Here is a 21,920-nt window from a genome sequence, read left to right on the forward strand (position 1 = left end):
TCTGGGCATTTTAAGTCCTGGACACTAGTAACCTGCCTGGGGCCCTCCTCACTGAGTGCCCAGGCTACGGCTTCGCAGGACGGCTTATGGTCTGCGCTAGTGGTACAGTATTTTGCAGTGCATTACCCCATATGCGACTGATGCAATGCGAAGTGAACCGTATTGAAAGGGAACACTCCGGTTACTATTGTAACCGGAGTGTTCCCTGAGATATAGGAACGAGCACTGCATATCCTGCCGTGGACAGAGTCAACGCTATTGCTATTTAGTTGAGAAAATCTGACAAAATGGCCCTTTTTGCGTGACTTAAACAGGTAGTCAGCCCCGCCATTTTTGGCAGCCTGACACAATGCTTGTTCCTGTATATCAGGGAACCGAGGTTGCGTTTGTAACCGGAGCGTTTTTTTTTTATGTCAAAGAATAAAACGTGAAAATATGTGTTTGACTAGACGCGGCACTGCACAGACCTATCATTGTATGACATCAAAGTTCTGTGAGAGCAATTCAAAAGCATACGGAGCAGTCTGCTCTCTAAACACTCTCACGGTACTTTAATGTCATACAATAATTGTTGTATGGCGCAGTGCCGGCGCCAGTTCAAGTAGAACACACCTAATATTTTGAGCTTCGGTTAACCACAGACCTTATTTCAGGCATTTAACCAAAAAACAATTAAAAAAACATTGGGTCCGTCTCAATCAGCTCCCTAGTTTAGTAGCCAGGGCACTGATCAGGGAGTCTGCCACTTTAAGGGCTATCTCAATTGCAAAATCCAGTGCAGTGCAGTCCAGTGCACTCCCTAAAACGTCCCACAATACACAGTGAAACCAAGGAGCATTGAAAACATAAATCACGTGAGCCACTTATAATGACACAATAATAATAATAATAGAGACAGTAATAATGATAGTGTTTTCAAATAATTATATTAAATAGACAGGTAACAAACAATCTAGCTAAAATTAATAATTTATTTACGGTTGACATGTTGCACGTATGTAATATATTTATCGATGTACTTTAAATAACATTAAAAAAAAATGTCTGAAAGATATCAGCAGTGTTGTTCATAAATACCCGTAGTGATGATGTACAATGAGGACGTTACAATGCCGCTGGAAATGGAGTCATCAGTGTCCCAATGTGTTGTGAGCCAGGGTCCTTACTGTCCCTACCAGTACAAGATATACTGATTGACAACCTGACGCAACCATTGACTTTGGTTTGATGGAACGCAAAATTTCTGGGTTTTCATAAAAGCATGTTTTGACAAATTTCAAAATGGTGGACGTGAAATATGCAGCACAGTGGATTGATGGGCATCTATAGAGACGAGGCTAAAGAAATTATTACTCAAAAGCTATAATCATTTTAATCATTTTGATATACTGAGATATATACGAGACCCCACATTCAACTTACCATCTCAGCCTGAAGAAATATCCTGTAAACAGAATTTGCAGATATCATATGGGTGTTGTACCTTCAACACTTGGGCACCTAAATTGATGATATCACTTCCTGATGAAATTAAACCACAAATCATTCAAATACACCAGAGAACAACAAGCTGCATTTAAAGCTACTAATTAAATCCATTCTGTCTTACGGTCACATATCTTGCATGTCCATACACCACACTTACTTCTGTTACCATAGCTGACATATGTGGACTGTATCTAACGCTTCAGAAAGTCTTGGCATCTCTGTCCATGATGGCAAAGTCCATATAAGCCAAACACTTACAATAACTGCTGAAGTGAATTCTTGATTATAAAATTGTTCTGGTCCTGGATGCTGTTTGGTCAATTTGGCTGTGATCAAATACACAATTGTGTATTAATCTTGGACTAAAAGCAATATGGCACTCAAGGCCATTTTGTATTTTGAATGCAATCATGGCTAAAGAGGCTGCAGGCACACCACTGCACATTAAGCTTAACTGCAGCCTTTAGCCGTGATCATAGTATTCATGTTGAAAGCAAGGGTAAAGCAGCTATTAGGAAAACATAATGAAAATCAAACCAACACAATTCTATTCTTTTTTTTCCTCAAAATCTTGTTTATTAAATTTAGAAAACACAATTCTGTTAATGGTTCATAACAACAGCAGGAGTAGAGAAATGAAATATCAGTTAGGCAGGGAGGGATGGGGGCAGGCCAACCCCTGAGTTTAAAACAGTTTCCTCATCCTGTGGTCGAAGGTCAACTAACCCCCTGAGTGAGACAAGAGAACGAGGGTAAAAAACTAGGCAAAGGCTGAGAGTGGACAGAAATTGGAAGAAATGAGCAGGCATAAAGGGAAGAAAGAGAACAGTTAGGGGGTAGGCGACCTCAGAATAGGAGGGATCAGGGAAACGTAGTCTTCATAGCAAAACTCTGGAGACTCAGGTAGAAAAGTTGAATTGCAAAGTCAGTTGTTGTTCAAGTCAAGGTTATTCCTGCCAAAAGAGACGAAACAAACCCCCTAAATGCAATGTTAACATGTAGTTACGCCCAACCCTGGGAGTGCTTCCATTTTTCTTTCTCATCGAAGGGGGACGGAAGGATTTATCCGTACTCACTCTCAGGAGGAGAGGAACAGAGTGATGAGGAAGAGAAGTGGAATCGTTTAAGGGAAGGGACGGGGTTTCACCACAGACACCATTGAAACGTATATCAGTGGGGAGTGCAAACATTGTCTTTTTCCTGTGGGGACAGAGAGACAGAGAGAGAGTGAGAGAGAGAGGGAGAACGAGAGAGAGAGAGAACAAGAGAGACAGGGGTGCATGTCTATACGGCGATGGAGTTGCTTCTACTCATCCATCTGTATGTCTGTCAATCAATCAGTCAGTCCGTTTTATTTCTCTGTCTCTCTCACTCTCCCTCCATCCATTCTCAAGGAGCCGAAAGAGGAGACTCGCGGCTTGGCGAGCCGGTGAGCGAGAGGTCCTCAGGAGGAAACACTGTCAGCGTGCAGGCCCTGATGCCACCCAGGGACTCGGGCAGGTCGAACACTTTGTGCCATTCATCCTTCTCGGGGTCGTACTTCTGGACGATCTCCACCATGCAGCGGTTGTTCCACGAGTAGCCGCCCACAACATAGATCTTGTTCTCGAACACGGCCACACCAACGTCACTCTGCCCGCGAAGCATGGCCGCGATCGGTGTCCACAGGTCCAGGGCGGGACTGTAGTACTCGCAGCTCAGCACGTCGTCATAGTCGCTGGTGCCCCGAAAGTGATTTCCGCCGATGACATAGAGACGATCGCCCACTGTGCACATGCAGTGAAGGCCGCGGACCGTCGTCATGGGAGCCTTCTGAGTCCATTTATCAGCGTCCGGGTCAAAGCACATGAGCTCCTTCTGGAAGGTGTCGTGGGTTATTCCACCTGCGCAACAAACCACAAGGAGAGTTCACATCACTTTCGGTGCTGAAACGGACACATTGTGAGAGCACGCTTCTGAAAGCATTTGATATACACAACAAGAAATGAATAATGCATAAAGTGCGCACAGAAACTCTCTCAAGGTCTGCTGAGGAAAGAGTTAAGATTGAATAATGCATCTCTGAAAACACAAACACACACAACCATGTCTGCATGCTCACTGAAAGGAACTAGAGAGGGAAGCAAAGGAAAAGACAAGAGGAAAAGGAAAACAGGACATGTCTACAGGGAGGGCTGAAAATAAAGAGAACCATCCCATCGGGCACCTAGGCATCAGCCAACCAGACCCTCCCTCTTCTTCCTCTCTTTATCCCTCCTATTTTTGCCCTCTAACGCTCCATTCATTCATTCATCTATCTATCTATCTATCTAGCCATCCATCCATCTTTTCCTTTATTAAGAGAAGAGAATAATTCACTCACAAACACACAGGCTTTCTGACTGTAATTCTCCTCTTTCAGTGCAGAAAGTCTGAAGTGAAATGGTGAGGAAATAGGCAAAGGAGACAGGAAGAGGAGAGATTAGGGTAAGGAGAAGGAGAGATGATGACAGAGAACAAAGCATGAGGCAGCACATAACACAAGACTGTTTCATGCATACACACTAGCACTCATGTGAGTGCAGAGCTTAATACTCCAATACTTCATGACCTATATAACAGAGAGAGATAGAGAGAGAGAGAGAGAGAGAGAGAGAGAGAGAGAGAGGCATGCATGCAGGAGAAAGGACACAGACACCAGAGTAAAAACAAAAGGATCAGCAGTTCCAAAAATACTCCAGAGAAAGAGCATGGGTGGAGGAGAGAAGTGTGAGAATCAATGTGAATATGTGTATCACCATCAAAAGACTCCCATGCATGAATAAATATGCTCCAGGCAGAACAGATTAAGACCAGTGACCTGGAGGAGGGGGTTTATATTTTGTGTAATTACAAGTGCAGTTTTAAACAGCTATTAAAACTCCAGAAATGTCATTTCATAATTTTGGTCAATTGGACATTGACCAAAATTAATATCATACCTCAGACAACCATTCAGAAAGCATTTAACCTCTATAATGTGACATTTCGGAGTGGAAAATAATATTTAGCATGGTAAGTAAGATTGTAATTAAGAAGCTATATTATCAGGCCTTGTGTAGGAGGCAGAGAAATATTATATATATATATATATATATATATATATATATATATATATATATATATATATATATATATATATATATATATATATATATAATGCACGGTATGCTGGATGGCATGTTATGTCAAAAATACACTTGGGGAGAGATATGACATGATTAAGATTTGAGGTCAAAAATGTTTTAAATGAAACATGCATGTATGTATAGTTCACAATAAGATCAATAACAAGCATTTAGAAAAAACAATTCCTGCTGGCTTTAATATAACTGTATAAATATCAATCAAAATATCAAATATACACATCAATGGTTTATAATACACTGTTCTTGGTTACACTGTTGGCTAATGATGCCGGAGTGTGTTTGGAGACCCACACAGAACATTCCTGCCTACAGTCAAACCACTTTATATACGGCGCTCGCACATCACATTGAGGAGTTCAGAATGTTATTTAGAGGTTGCTGGAGGGTTGAATGATAGTCAGTCTCATGCTCGTGTAAGAGTGAATGCTAATGTATGGTGAGGTAAATGTGTGTGTGGGAGCAGAAGACAGAAAGCCTTGAGCAGCATCATCACAGCTCTGTGTGTGTGTGTGTGTGTGTGTGTGTGTGTGTGTGTGTGTGTGTGTGAGTGAGTGAGTGAGAGAGAGAGAGAGAGAGAGAGAGAGAGAGATCACACTCCTCCTACATACCTCAATGTTCATTATCACAGTAACACACATTCGTGTCATCACTACATCTCCTCTTGCCACCCCATCCAACCAACTATCTCTCTCCCTCCCCGTTTATCATTCTCAGTGGAAGTAGGACTCATCTCCATACAGCAGGATTTAGGCTGCAATCGTGTAAAGTGAGCATGTGATGGGAACAATCCTGCACAAGGCAGGTTAACACCCTGTGTGAGAGTGTCTGTGTGTTCCTCTTTTTAGAGATGTTAATTTCTTGCCATCTGAAAGTGTTTTTGTGCGATAGAGGGAACACACACTGATCTATGGAGGATCAGTTTGTGTGTGTGGTGAGAACATCTCATTCTCACCCTCTCCTATTCTTCTTCCTGTTAGCGACACCTTACCAACTACCTGATCTGTGAAAATGTGCTCGAGTACATTTGACTTTTTCTCTAACTTGTGAAGTGCGTGGTTTCGTGCATTTCTTTTTTTTATATTGTAACTAAAATATACTACAATGGATCTGAATCAAATCAAGATCTGATCAAGAGCTTGAGATTTTGTTTTAGTTGTGCATAAATTACACACAACTCTTAAAACCAAAATATTTTTCCTTCTGATCAGGTTTCTTGTCTTTAACATTTTGTAAGAAATGTTTCTTGAGCAGCAAATCAGATTATATTAGAATGAATTCTGAAGGATCACTGAAGACTGGAGTAATGATGCTGAAAATTCAGCTTTACATCACAGAGATAAAACACATTTTAAAATATATTCATATTGAAAAGAGCAATTTTAAATTGCAACATTTCACAATATTCGTTTACTATATTTTGATCAAATAAATGATCAAACAAATCATTTAAAAAGTCTTGCCGACCTTTTGAACAGTAGTGTAGGCACAGAAATAACAAACATATAGATGTGTGACAGGTACCTGAAATGTACATGTATCCTCCGTAAACAGTGCCTGCGTGTCCATAATGCGGCTCGCTCATTTTGGCCACATACGTCCATTCGTTTGTCCTAGGGTTATAAGACTCCACAGTTGCTGGAGAAAGACAAGAGATGATGAGAGTTAGAAATGAAAACAAGGTCCTGAATGATAAAAAAAAAGTTGACTAGACTAACAGCCGAGTTAATTTAGATCTAAGAAGAGGTCTAAAGGGGACAGAAAAAGTGTTTTTCTACATTAGTCATGCTCTCACAAACAAATAGAATAGGGAATACACAAGCAAACTAATGTACTTGCATTAGAACAGATGCAAGTTTAGACTCTGATGACCATTAAAATTTTGCTCCATTGGCACTCAGCCACAGATACAATGTAATATTATGAACCATTATTGAGGAATGTATACAATATGAATAATAAAATAAAATTACAATAACCACAGACTTTTACACAGAGACCTCTACTTCACCTTGTTAAATATTCACAGAAGACTGCTGGCTGCTCTTATCTAATCTCTCGAAATCAGAAGCAATGTTTTTCTTAAGTTTTATAAAAGCATTTGTCAACACTGATCAGATCATTGAGAAGATCTGATACAGGCAGATACATTATTAATATATAGTGCTCTTTATCTCAGGTAAACTGGAGATATATAAAACCAATCACAGAACAAGCTCTTAATGCTGAGTCTGGCTACGGGTTAAAAAAGATAAAGGGAAATAAACTGTGACAGCATGAAATACATATTACTAAGTACTTATTGGCAGTATATTGAACCAACTGTATGTATAATCCTAAACAACAGCAGGTGGAAAATGATGGATGAAAGTTTATGACTCTCCTACCGATATTCATATAATCTGAAATAAAGGGGTATTTTAATAAATATATTATTGGTATTTAAACTAAAGATGGGATACTGGGATACCATTTGTTCACTATACTTCACAGCAGAATAATTTCACTGAGTACAGTAAGTTTCTACTTATTTTAAAAAGTTTTTCTGAAACTGATCGGTTCATGGTGTGGTAAATTAAAGTTCATTACAGTAAACAAAAATATACAGCACACTATAAATACAGACAGCCTGTTTTCCACTAATGATCGAAAACAGGAGAGTGTGTATCTGTTCTGACTGATAAAGAACCAAATATACAACTCTCAGAGCTTTCAAACCCTTCATATCAGTAAATTAACGAGACAGACAGTACCAATGAGAAGTCTGTCCTCAATCTATGATCATAAATTACACTCGCACAACAACATTCACTCAATCTTCACGACCTCACACTGACACATTCGATAGTCAGGCCACATTTATAAAAACAAGTTAAATAGGGAAAAAACTCTTCCTAAACAATTCCTAATAATCAGATGTTGAAAGTAACCATTTTGTTCTGTGAGAGCCTGTGCCTTCTGCATATTTTAAAATATGAGGCCACATCACCAGTTGTCTGGGTACTATAGGTTTTACAGTCAATCACTTGTTATTTGTATCTAACTGTTGCAGTAATTGCGAGTTCCAGCAAATCTTGTAGGGAGACTGACAATCAAGCACACTGGGGCAGTAATAATATTAGACAGCAGTCAGTCTCTTCAACCAGTACGGGGTAAAAAAAGATTAAATTCAACTCAAAGCAATAAATTCCACTTGACCGCCATGACGGTGGTCGCTATAGAAACATTGGGGACTGAGCGCTAGGGGCTTGAGAGTGTGTGCAAATGTAAATTGTATCCATTTTTTTGTGCTTTTCCTCCCTTTCGCTGTGGAAGTGAGGGTGTCAGAGTTCATTATCAAACCACTGTAGTGTGACACCTCTATCTGTGTGTGTTTGTCTCTTTCCTGTCAGTTGTGGGCTGCTTTACATATCGGATCATTGACTGGCACGGTCTGTATAAAAGAGACAGGTTGTGTGTTATTTTGGTCTGTGTGGATACATGCATCTCTATGTCCTGCCATTCTGTTTTGCTATGTGGATCTACCCCTGCATTTTAATTACCTATGATTCATTGTGGAATTTATCCTGTGAGAACCTTCACCTCTGGTTAAGCTCCACCTTTGCATGATGCGGTCTTACAACCGCAACCGCTGGAATAATCAAAACCACCGAGAGGGCCATGAAGCTCTTTACGCACTGTTCTTGAGCTAATCTGAAGGCCACACAAAGTTTGGATATTGACTAGCTATTGACTCTGCAGAAAGTTGGCGGCTTCTGTGCACTGTGAGCCTCAGCATGCGCTGATCCCGCTCTGTGATTTTACATCGCCTACCACTTTATGAATCAGTTGAATTCACTGAGCTCCTGAGAGTGACCCATGCTGCGTCCCAATTTTCATACTATCCATACTAAATAGTATTCGAAAAAACAATTAGTATGTCCCAAATCGTAGTATGTTTTAATATGTTGAGTATTCCAAAGATTCCCGGATGGTCTTCTATTTCCGGTCATAATTCGATGCGCACTCGAACGGCTGATATTGCCCACAACCCATTGCGAAATGGATGAGGATTCGATTAGAACTACAAACGTGGATAAAAAGTGTTAAAAAACTACAAACATGACAGTTATACGAGTCGGACAGTTAAGTAGAGAGGGTTAGATAAAGGGGTTTGAGTGAGCAATTATCAGTATTTAACCTGACGAAAAGATATTTATTCAATATTATCCACATTATATTTCACCTGCAGCAGCATTGTGAACTTTTGTAATGATATGTTTGGCCATTAACTTTTAAATGCATCATTATATTTAAACTGCAAACACATGAGAGGAGTCTCTGCATTAAAGACCCACGAATGGCAAATCAACGTGCTACTACATTTCTCTCCGATACGGTAGGAAATTAAATTGAATGTGGAGGATTTGAACTGTGACGATGATTGACAGGGCAGTTTAAACGGTGACGGGATGCACGTAACTAAGCGACAGAGTTCGTTAAAGATGACGAAGTAGTATGTCCCAAAGCTTGCATACTCTTCTGCTACACACTCAAAAGTATGTACTTTTTCTTCACAAAAAGAGTACATACTTTTAGGACGTAGTAGTAGAAGTAGGCGAATTGGGACGCAGCACCATTCTTTCACAAATGCATGCATAGGTGCTTGATTTTATACACCTTTGGCCATGGAAGTGATTGGAACACCTGAATTCAATGATTTGGAGGGGTGTCCCAATACTTTTGGCAATATAGTGTACTGATACTGTAACACGTGTTGTCTTTAGGCATGGGCATTTTTCACAAATATTGTATTCAAATATTTTCTATTATATTGTAAAATTAATATTTGTTTATTTAAATCGGGGGGTCGGGGAATGTTGATCCTGGAGAGCCACTCTCTTGCAGAGTTTAGCTCCCACCCTAATCAAACACACCTGAAGCTAATCAAGGTCTTCAGGATTACTAAAGTTACAGGTAGGTGAGGTTTTTTTTTTCAGGGTTGGAGCTAAACTCTGATTCTGGCCCTCCAGGATCAACGTTCCCCACCCCTGATTTAGACAGACATTTTTTAATCATTACTTTTTTTGTCACCATTTCTGAAGAAGCTTATAATTAGCAACTTTATACAACAAGCTTACACTATATCTCGAGATTTTCTTTTAGTTGAAAACGAAATGTCTGTAAACAAAAAATATACAGAACAAAAGCATTTAAGCTAAAGCAAAGCTAGCGAAAACCCCCCGCTAATAAAGCAGACTGCACCAGTTATCGTGCATTTACACTTGAGTCAGCATATGGTTATCGTGTTTATATTGTTTCACATGTAAATGTTCAAAAGAAAAAAAAAAGAATATCCACATGCTCGAGTGAAAGTTGGCTCCTCAGTCTGATAATAATATGGCTGGGTGCAGAGAATGCGCTACACGGCCAGACATTGCAGGGACACAGATAACGGTGTGCTAAGCAAAGTTTCTTACAGTGTTTTGTGTTTTCTGTTCCTAAACCTGTCTCCTTCAACGAAACTAAAAGGAAGCATATGTCTGGAGATCACTTTGCTATCAGATAAGTAATATTCTCCGCTCACTTGGGGATGCAGCTGCGCATACCTGCAGTCGTGAATGCAGTGATGCACAACTGTCTTTCCTCATTCAACTTGTGTTTGGATTTCATGTGATTTCATGGTGGCGATTTATTTAACTCAGTTCCACCCGGCAATGTTTCCACATGACATGTTGATCCACTTGATCAAAAGTAATTCGATTTTAGAAGGTCATTTAGTAAAATAATTTTCATCAAAGTATTTCCAAAATTTGCATGCTTAGGATTTCACTGTATTTACGGACAGCAAAGCAACGTGTAGCAAAATTTGAATAGTATTTTTTATTTTTATACAGATTGAATATTCGACTATTTGAGCACACCCCTAGTCTTTCTCAACTGTTTACGTTCACTTAAGATATAACTAGATTGCTAGGATACTCGCCAAGATGGGCATGTTGACATACTTTATACTTTTTGTGTGAATTTGTTCGTTCAAGCTAGGCTTGCTGTGATGGTCAGTGTTGCCGGTGTTCAGGTGCAAAACATCACTTGCCCTCCGTGGCACCTCCCCCACCGTCGTTTAGCTTTTTTTTATAGTAATAAAATAATTTTGTTCAGTTACATTAGCGTTAGTTCAGTTACATTAGCGGAACAATTGTCTCAATACAGAGTGAGCCGAAGGGGAGTCGCAACACAAACTAGCAGCAAGAGTCAGATATAATTTTTCACGAGAGCGAGGAGCTGACTGACAAGATGCCAGCGGAAGATTTGGTTTCTAAGAGAAATGTAAAAGCGCCTATTTAAGTGAGATTGTCATTGTACTGTTTTGTTGTTGTGTTTTTCATTAAGAACCCACCATTCAAGCAACCCGCCCCCAAATTGGCGCTAATTCTAAACTGAAAGTAAAATGCGCACGGCCGCTCGGGCATTCCTAATGGTGTGGAGCAAAGCGAGTGTTTTCAATGAATTCCAATGGAAGTTGAGCTTGCTGGTGGGCAAATTTTCTCACCGTCACATCCCTAGTTCAAGCACAAAAAGACTTGAAAGTGAACTCAATTTGGTATTTACACGTTGTGTAAATTTCAGTGTGCTAGCTTCGGATGAATGCACACACAAAACTTCTTACACAGCGCGCTCAAATTCTCTTTAGCGTCTTCTTGCACTTGAATGTTTAAATTGGCATGGCTTTAAAAAAAACACGCAAATGATGCACTTCTGCAACGATGTAGACATTTTCGTCAACTGTCCCCAGCGTCTTTCATGCTAACCCCAGGCCATCGGGCAGGTTTCTTTATTGTGCCTGTCTGAATTAGCACCGAGTGCCTGTTTAAACACAGAAGGCAATGCGTCCTGTCTCGGTCTCACCTGCACTCGGGCCCTATCAACACCCAGTTGATGACGGCATAAATTACTGGTCAAATTGGGGCATACAGCACTTGCATCGAGAAATGTTTACAAAGAAAGACCGTTTTGTCCATGTTTTTTTGACCATCACTGATGTAACGTATTGGGAAGCCAGAATGCTCCCATAAAGGAGATTTATAGGATGTAGGCAGCGGCTCTATCACCGGCTTGCCATGCTGAACTGTAACACACCAACACATGAGGAACTGTTATGTCAGCAATAGATTCACATACGAACGGTTGATTGGACAGCTACTCTCACGTGAAATGCATACAGAGCGCATCCATCGACAGAAACATTCATTAGCAGAACTCTTATACGAGAAAATCGTATCGTGAAATTAGTATCGTGAATCATATCGTGAGTTGAGTCAATCGTTACATCCCTAGTACCCACATATAATTAGTTCTGCAAAGACACTCGTCCTAATGTTATATTTACAATACATGTCAACAACTAAAGCACAGCGTGTCCCTTGGAAATCTGTCCCCTGCTGTGACACTAAAATCCCTTCCTGACTCACCCAGCTCTCCTGCAGCGTTTCTCCCGCCCACAGCATACAGATGTCCTTTGAGAGCGCTCAGATGAAAGAAGGTCCTCTTCTCATTCAGACACGCCACCTGAATCCACTTGTTATACCTCGGATCGTATCGAAACACAGTATCCACAGCTGTTTTACCTTTCGTGTCATAGTTACTTTGTCCCCCGACCACATACAAAAAGTTCCCAATTACTGCGATCCCATGTTGGTAGCGTGGGGCGTCCATGGGTGCCAGTGCCTTCCATTCGTGTGCTTTCTCGTCAAAAAGTCGTAACTCTTTACTTACAACCAGCTGTTGCCGTAGCACACCCCCTAGCGTCACTAAATGGGTATTGTCTGAACGGATTGCAGTTCGTTCCGACTGCATCACCGGCTGCATGTATGGCATCATCTGGTAGTTGCTGGCTTCTAATAAAAGATTAACACAGGTATTGTCCGTACGCATGAAGTCAACAGTTTGTACGTGGTTTATGAGTTCTGTTGGGCTCATGAGGGGGAATCGGATATTGCGCATTAGTTTGGCGGCGTATTCCATGCGGCCTTCTTCATAGCGTAACCAGCGGCACGCGGCTTTGAACAGGTCCAGTTCGCTGCAGTGTTTTAGACTGTTGGAGGAGAGCACAAAGGCTAGACGTTCGAAAGGAAGTTTGACAAATTCGCCAGTGCCGAGCAACGAGGGAAAATTCTTTAGGATGAAGTTGTTGACGTATTTGTCGACCTCCGTGAGGTTGTAGGTGTTGGCGATGCGCCCCACTTCTACACAGTTGTCCAACGACACCTAAGAGGAAGGAGGAAATGCATGTTAGTACAGAAAAAAAATACACATCAGAATAAAAGTGCTCTCATTTGAAATAGTTTGGACAGTGTCCTACCCCAGAAATGAGAAAGACTTTGCAGAAGTCTAGGACAGGCAGGATCTGGAGAAAACTAGCAGCCTCTAGGGTGTCCTGTAGATTCTCCATGTTGAGAGAGAGTTTGGCGGTGTAAATGAAGTCTATAATCTTCTTTAGCCCTATTCGATTCACACCATGCAGCTTTATACACATCAAATCCTGCTCTTTCATTCCACCTGAGGAAAAAAAAAGAGAGAAAGAGGGGAAGAGATGACAGAGGGAGGAGATGAAAGAGAGAGAAAAATCAGTGCAAAGAAATATTCAAGCAAAACAGATATACAATTGGGGAAAAGGCAGATGAAGAGAACAAGGAAAAGAATGGAGGACGGATCAGCAAAAAACGTTGCAAACGAGTGGATCAAAGGCAGAGAGGGGAGAGTGACAGAAACAATAAGGAGAACGAGAGAAAAAGGAAAGGAGTGAGAAGATAAGTGAGTCTTACTGCAAGCTGTCACCAATTCTCTTTACCATGATAATAAGCCACTTATTCAAGAGCCACGTTTGAAATAAATCAAACCACTTTCATTAATTCAGATATGATTTCCCAACTATGCAGAGATGGAGAGAGAGAGAGAGAGAGAGAGAGAGAGAGAGAGAGCAAAAAGGATAAGTAGAACACAAGGGGAGAATGAAAGAAAGTGTAACCGAGAGCAATTATGGGAGTCTTAAAGTGCTGAAATGCTCATGGCACACATCATGTGATAGCAGGACATTGGGCTGTCAAAATACTACTGACCTATTATAAAATGAACAGAGACAGCATTTTTCTCAGCTACATACACTACCAAACTGTAACACTGTGTTGTATCCTGACGGGACTCTCGTCTGTCCTCTTAGAATGCTGCACACATGACCTGGCACAATCACAGCCAATCAGAATATATTTAATGTATTTATTGTAACATTTTAAGAAGCTGACTTTTGAGTCAATTAGATTTGAATGCTGTGGCTACCTGCCGCAATGTTGCAGAGATAGAAACGAAACAAACAAAAAACATCTCCTACGACTAGTTTGGACAAAAATTCAGATTTACATGGAAGAGATTTTCTGAGTTATTACTCTACAATACAAAAGCTAAACAGTTTATTTGATCAGAATAGAGTTAGGAACAAATTAAGGTCTATCAGATTATGATATGTACTGTGACAGACTTGATTTGCTGCTCAAGAAACATTTCTTATCATTAAATAGAAATACATTTTTGTAACATTACAAATGCCTTGATCTCCCTTTTTTATTCCGCATCCTTGCTGAATAAAATTATTATAAAAAAAAACCCAACTTACTAACCCAACCTAAACTTTTTAACGGTAGCATCCTTAATGGCTAAGCGAACTAGTTAGTGTTCATATCACCATTGTTTAAAAACTGAAATCTAAATTGATTCAGAATCAATTAATAGATTTTCCCCCAGCTCTAGTTAGGAAATGGTTTAAAGCGGCAGAAAGAGTATTCCCTGGGTGCGCTGCGCCTTCGTAATTGTTTTAGTGTTCTCTCATAATAGTTTTGTGTTAAAAACGTATCCAGGGTTTGGTAGTATGCAGTATTAAATGGCATAATTATTTAGGGAATAGCTGAACTTAATTCAAATAATGAAATGAAGTTCTTTCCATTGAACACATTATCTCTGAACAAGCTTTCCCAAATAACCCCGAGCGAATCTATTGCTTTCTTATCTTTTTCACTTCTCTTGCTTTGTTCTTTCTTCCCAAGAAACAGAGAGTACTTCTAAGAGAGCGAGAGAGAGCGAGAGAGAGAGAGAGAGAGAGAGAGAGAGAGAGAGAGAGAGAGAGAGAGAGAGAGAGAGAGAGAGAGAGAGAGAGAGAGAGCGATGGTGGGTGAGTGAGGAAGGGGGTGAATGGAGGGAGAATAAAGAACATTACGAGCTCTAAAGAAAAGTCTCTGGTGTGACTAAACGAGGCTGACATGCTACTGATGATTAACAGACTAAAAAAAAGAAAAACAATTTAAAAGATTTAAAGAGACATTACTAAGCACAAACAAAAACAAATCAAGTGTAGCTGGTACAGTAGTACAGAACATACTATTGAGGAACCATTTTTCAATTTTTTATAAATTAGCTTTCTCTTATGTCAAACTTTGAACTCTCGGTCCAAAAAAAACAGTTTTTCTTTCTTCCTCCCTTCATCCCTTCCTCACCTGGAAACTTGGCTTCACCTCACCTAATCCTTTGTTATCCCATGTCTTGTTCTCTCGCTCACCTGTAAACATGGCTTTAAAGTAGTCGCTAGAGGAGGCCATCATGGCTCGGTGAACAGGAAATGCTTCATCCCCATCTCCCGCCACCAATGTGACATCACACAGCAGGCCCTCTATCCTCAACTGGTCAAAACCCTGAGAGATGGAGAGAATAAAATAAAACGCAGAGGAAGTGAGAGAACTGACAAGCTTTTCTCTAATGCACTTAATGAATTCACTGAGGAGGAAAAAGAATGAACAAAAAGATCTTGAGGAAAAAGAAAAAAAAATATTAAAGCATCTGTTATCACCTATGAAAACAGTGAATGTTAAGGAGTTGTATCATTACTATGCATCCCATGAGCATCGTATCTGAATAAAAGATTGTGGGGTTAATTAATGAACAGGAGGTCAGATGCATGAGGGGACTGCAGCAGAGATGGACTCCCATGGCGGAGACAAGCCATAATTAACAGGACAGAGCCATCGTCCACACACACACACACACACACACACACACACACACACACACACACACACACACACACACACACACACACACACACACACACACACACCCACTGGCATGTGCAAAAGCAAATGCCAAGCATGTGATAGGACATGAAATAAGGCACAATCCAATCAGTGATACACTTACTGAAATTAAACATAAGCTTTTTAAGCACCAAACTCTGTACTACACCCTCTGGGCTGGAGTTTTACAAACATGCCACAAATCTTGATAAACGTGGAAAAGCCAGCTGGCTGTCTTTACCAGCCTTATAACATCACAGTCTGACGCAAAATCTAAAACTAAAAGCTTTGCTTGTGATGTACCTCATTCATAAGTCACTTTGGATAAAAGTGTCTGCTAAATGACTAAATCTAAAAAGAAAGAAAGAAGGGGGGGGGGGGTTGTGTTGAGGCATCTACATATACAAACACTCAGTGTTGGGCGCGTTACTTTAAGAAAAAAGTAATTAGTTATAGTTACTTCTTACAAATAGTAACTGAGTTACATCATTATAAAAGTAACTAATTACCAGGGGAAGTAACTACTGTGTTACTTTTTTTTTCTTTTCAAATGTTCAAATATGTCAAATAACTTGGATGCCCCCAATATTAGATATGTTAAATGAATGAATTGGACACTAAATAGAATAATTTACTATTATTGTACATTTTACTGTACACTATTGTAATGTTGCTGTGGGACAATGTGAGAGACACCTATCAAATTCAATACATTATTGTAAATATTATCAGTAGACCTACTATAGTGTAAATATTGTGTAAATATTATCAGTACTATACTTCTCCTTTGGTAGTGGAGCTCACGTTATCACATGGGCTTTTAGCCACTAATTTTGTGGCGGCATGTGATGATGTGAGGCGCCACCGATGTGGAGAGACTCTTTCTTCCTGGGCATAAGTTGCACGTTACATAAACATTCTTACCTTTCACCTCAACGAGGGAAAAGTAGCATTTATACTTCCAGTTTGCGAAAGCTACCTTTGAAGTCGTTGGACCACCGCTGACTGTGCATATGCGTGTGCGTCATAGGTGTGTGTGTGTGAACCATAGACCGTAAAAAAATAGTTGTGAACTCAACCTATCAACCTCAACAACCTTGTCTCCCACCCACCAATCATCAGTGATGTGTACCAAAACACGCATGGCTGGCATTTTCACACACACACAACACACACACCACACACACACACACACACACACACACACACACACACACACACACACACACACACACACACACACACACACACACACACACACACACACACACACACACACACACACACACACACACACACACACACACACACACACGTTGCAGGTCCCACTGACAGAGAGCCTGTTCGGATGAGAACCGCTTCAGTCAGCTCAATTATAGTAACGCCGCATTTTTTTCTCAGTAATGATAACGGCGTTGTAACGGGAGAAACAGTAATTCGTTTATCTATTACGCCGTTATTCCCATCACTGCAAACACTGTGTGGGTATGTGTGGCCTATATGTATAGTAATAACATATAGCCGACATTTCTATAATGTACAATAATAATAATTTAATTAAACTAAAAAGAAAAGAAAAAAAATCTAAAAATTAAGACTTTATTAAACAAAAAATAAATAGAATAAAAAATATATAAAAGCAACTCCAACCTAAAAAATTAATTATGCTACTTGTGCCTGCACATTTACCCAGCTTCTTATTAGGAAATGGATGTACAAAACAAAAAATCTTGTGCTAAAAACACACACTAAACCTGCATCCTCAGCTAAAACTCTCATTCTGTGTGTGTTCAGAGTGAGGACACATAGCGCGCCTGCGGATAAACATCGAATCAAATTAACTGAGTGCTGTTTCCCAACAAATCACTGGAATCAAATCATTTTTCCAGCGGTTAGTGATATTGTAGGGGGATGAGGGCTGCTGTGCTTTAGGACACATGTGTCATGTGACAGATTTAAACTGAAATGAAGTCATCATCCCAGACATAAGCGGCTGTCATGATAATAGCTTTCCTTTCACCCCAACACCAGGGCAAGTGTGGCCATTCAATCTTAATAAACTGCATAAACACAATCTACTTCCACTCACAGCAGTAGCTGGTTTCAGCCTGAATGCCGATCAGGTGATCGATGACAGCTGTCAATGACATTGTGATGGGAATCAATAGAGTGACCTCCTCAGGTCAATGTCAGTGCTGATGCAATCAAGAGATTATGCAATGTGTGAATATGTCTGTGTGTGCGTGTACATAAACTCTTATCCCATGTAAACTAACAGTGAACCTACACTACCGTTCAAAAGTTTGGGGTTAAGAATTTTTTATGTGTTTGAAGGAAGTCTCATGATTACCAAGGCTGCATTTATTTGATTAAAAAAAACAGTAAAAAATTGTGAAATAATATTAGAATTGAAAATAACCGTTTTAAATTTGAATATATTTTAAAATACAATGTATTCCTGTGGTGGAAAAGCCATTACTCCAGTCTTCAGTGTCACATGATCTTTCAGAAATCATTCTAATATGCTGATTTGGTGCTCAAGAAACATTACTTATTATCAAAACTGAAAACGGTTGTACTGCTTAAAGGGTTAGTTCAACCAAAAATGAAAATTCTGTCATTAATTACTTACCCTCATGTCGTTCGACACCCGTCAGACCTCCGTTCATCTTCGGAACAGAAATTAAGATATTTTAGTTGAAATCTGATGGCTCTGAAAGTCCTCCATTGGTTCAATGTCACCGTTCACTCTCAAGACCCTTAAAAGGCACTAAAGACGTCGTTACAGTCCATCTCACTACAGTGGTTCTAAAATAACTTTATGAATCGGCGACAATAGTTTTTGTGCGCAAAAAAACCCTAAATAACGACTTACATAGTGATGACGATTTCAAAACAAAGCATCATGAAGCTTCGAAGCGTTATGAATCACTGAGTCGATTCAGCGGTTTGAATCGCCAAATTTCAGCAGTTTGGCGGTTTGACACGCGGTCCGAATCATCATTCGGCTCCGTGATTCATAACGCTTCGAAGCTTCATGATGCTTTGTTTTGAAATCGTCATCACTATGAAAGTCATTATTTAGGGTTTTTTTGCGCACAAAAACTATTGTCGCCGATTCATAAAGTTATTTTAGAACCACTGTAGTGAGATGGACTTTGTAACGACGTCTTTAGTACCTTTTAAGGGTCTTGAGAGTGTAAAGTGCATTGAGCCAATGGAGGAGTTTCAGAGCCATCAGATTTACACTTAAATATCTTAATTTCTGTTCCGAAGATGAACGGAGGTCTGACGGGTGTCGAACGACATGAGGGTAAGTAATTAATGACAGAATTTTCATTTTTGGGTGAACTAACCCTTTAATATTTCTATAGAAAGCATTATACATTTTTTCAAGATTCTTTGATATATATAGTTAAAAAAAGCTGTATTTATTTGAATTAGAAATATTTTGTAACATTATAAATGTTAATTAACCGTGTCCTTGAAGAATAAAGTTATTGATTTCTTTAAAGGGGTCATATCATGAATATCATCTGACTTTTCAAGTGCTATAATAGGGTCCCCGGTGCATATACCAACCCAGAAAACGTGAAACAGGACAACCCAGTAACTTTGTTTTGGTAAGCCTTTTCCTGCAAGCCTGTGGAAAAACTCGCTGAGATTTCTCTCCCCTTTTGACGTAGGAAATCTGCACGTTTCTACCCACAGTGCTGACAGACTGTCTTGTATTAGCATAGTGTCTGCCCTCAGCCAGTTGTACACTGTTTGCCATTTTCTCTGTGCTCGAGCAGCTGTAGTGACAACAAATGTCTTGTAAGCAATGCAGGTGCATTGCCAGAAACAGGGACAATTCAAGGCAAGTTATGCTAAAAAGTTAAAGCTCAAGGATGGATCAGTACCAACTATTCGCGATCCAGTTTATAATCTCCAGTCCGGAGCAACACTGGACACGGCAGTCATGAAAGGGAGAGCACGCACTTTATAATGCTTTATGGGAGTTGTTTTACGGATATAAAGTTTATTAAAGGGTTAGTTCATACAAAAATGAAAATTAGCCCATGATTTACCCTCAAGTCATCCTAGGTGTATATGACATTCTTCTTTCAGATGAATAAAATCGGAGTTATATTTAAAAAGTACTGGCTAATCCCAGCATTATAATGGCATTGACTTGATGGGTCGTTTTTGAAACCCATAAAAGTGCATCTATCCATCATAAAAGTGCTCCAAACGGCTCCAGGGGGTTAATAAAGGCCTTCTGAAGCCAAGTGGTGCGTTTGTGTAAGAAAAATATCCATATTTAAAACTTTATAGACTAAAATAGCTAACTTCCGGCAATCAGCAGTGTGCGAGTTGAGTTGCTCTAAAAGAGTAACCCCCAACGCTACATTTTGTTTTGCTCTATCCTCTGCACTTCTGCACTCATCAATACGCATGCCTCAAGGGTCAAGGGTTACTCTTTCGTCAATCCGCCGGAAGTTAGCATTTCCATGTCAGAAGGTCAGTCACACAAAAGCATTTATTTTTTTCAAACACACACACACACACACACGCACACAGAATTGTGTGGTTTTATAGAAACGTTTCCCTGTCTGCCATTGGCCAGGTAAAACAGTGCTGGCTCTCAAACAAACAGCAATGTTTTAATAGTGCCACAGAGCCATAGTTCATACACTGGATATAATTTATTATAGAATTACAATTAATATAGGAAATAGGGATATTACTACAATGACTCACTTAAACTTACATATTTTTTACATAAAAACAATCCACTGAAGAGAACATCATGCATCAGCGGGTTAAATAAATATCAACAGATGCACACAAACACAGGGAATCAGGTGAACTTCACTTATTGATCTGTCCGCAATGACTCACTGGCAGTGGCAAAGTAATTCTCTCCTTTGTTCTCACACAAGAACATGCTAAAACCTGCCAGGTGACCAGCAGAAAGGTGCTAATGAATGTTCTCATGGACCCCAGGCAGGAGTCTGCCCACCACCGATGATGATAATATATATATATATTAATATCATCTTTATGTGTGAGCTAAAGCCAGACTGCCAATAACAGCAGAGATGACCTTCACAGTCTCTTCCAAACACACAACCTCTCATGTGTGACATGATACCGGAGTGGCAGATGGTGACGCCCCACATACCCACCCCGATGTTTAGTAAGAGACATATGTAAACCACACACACTCACCTGTAAAACCACAGAGCTGTGTGTGTTGCTGGTAAAGAAGCGTGTGTTTCCTGTTTTCGAGGCCTGCAAGTGGGAGGAGAGCCCCATTTCACTGCATCCCAGCGACACCTTCATCATCTGAGCATCATCATCCTCCACCAGTGATCTGCCCATCAGAGGGAGAAGGGGGAGGTTAATATGAAGTAATAACCCATTTAAGTGTGAAAGCAGTACAGATAATGCTGTGGAAAAAGATACATATGTTTGATTCATTATATGCGAAACAGATGTGGGGCTTCCTGATTTTTCATTTAACACCAGAACAGCACAGAAACCCACCTCAAATGACAAACATGTCGCACAGACACATATATTCACAACATGTAGAATGTTACTTTCCCACCATCATATAGAGGTTTAACAGATTGTGACACACAACTGACATGAGGTCAAAGATAGGCCTCCCAGAAATTAACCTAAAAGTAATATTTGAGAAATCTTGTTCTACCAGTTGACTAACAAGACAAGCAAACAATTTTTTTTCCTGTTTGGCCATGTTAAAGGTAGGGTATACAATCTTTTTTTATAAACACTACTTGTTTTATACACTACACTACAACATCCTGATAGCGATCAATAATAGAAGTGGTCTAAATGTTAAAATATATACATATATCTTCTGTGGAAGTCTAAAGACCAAAAATACATTCAGACAGAATGCAAATGATACGATATCCACCTGTCTGTCAACATATTTCTATACCTCCGTGCATCCTGCTCACGCAGACATCATCACACGTCATCAGCACGTTTCATGAGGCCATGCAGAGTTTTAGACAGACAGTCACAGAGCACCACAAACAAACAGCAGCCACATTTAACAGTTCCTCATGAAAAAAAAAAATAAGCTTGTGTTGCATTCATGCCATGTCGTGACTCGTAACCGTAATTACGAGATGGAAACCCGTTACATTCTACC

The 21,920-nt window shown here is 39.9% G+C and overlaps 2 protein-coding genes across 7 annotated transcripts in view; one reads left to right on the forward strand and one right to left on the reverse strand.

The window, feature by feature from the left end:
* Positions 1 to 21,920, forward strand: part of LOC307124756 (uncharacterized protein) — a gene marked incomplete at its 3' end in the record, with an annotated part of 457,096 nt that overhangs the window by 333,423 nt on the left and 101,753 nt on the right. The window lies entirely within an intron of this gene.
* klhl13 (kelch-like family member 13) overlaps positions 2,049 to 21,920 on the reverse strand; it is a 64,184-nt gene continuing 44,312 nt past the window's right edge. For all 6 annotated transcript variants that reach the window (XM_079816169.1, XM_079816166.1, XM_079816168.1 and 3 more), the window contains 6 exons: positions 20,963 to 21,107; positions 15,238 to 15,370; positions 12,994 to 13,190; positions 12,104 to 12,899; positions 6,177 to 6,290; positions 2,049 to 3,371 (listed from right to left, as the gene is read on the reverse strand). In XM_079816169.1, the coding sequence (XP_079672295.1) occupies positions 2,878 to 3,371; positions 6,177 to 6,290; positions 12,104 to 12,899; positions 12,994 to 13,190; positions 15,238 to 15,370; positions 20,963 to 21,107 (1,879 nt within the window). In that variant the 3' untranslated portion in view covers positions 2,049 to 2,877. The remainder of the gene's footprint in view (positions 3,372 to 6,176; positions 6,291 to 12,103; positions 12,900 to 12,993; positions 13,191 to 15,237; positions 15,371 to 20,962; positions 21,108 to 21,920) is intronic.

This window comes from Gobio gobio (assembly GCF_949357685.1).
Source record: "Gobio gobio genome assembly, chromosome: 4".
Classification (NCBI taxonomy): Eukaryota; Metazoa; Chordata; class Actinopteri; order Cypriniformes; family Gobionidae; genus Gobio; species Gobio gobio.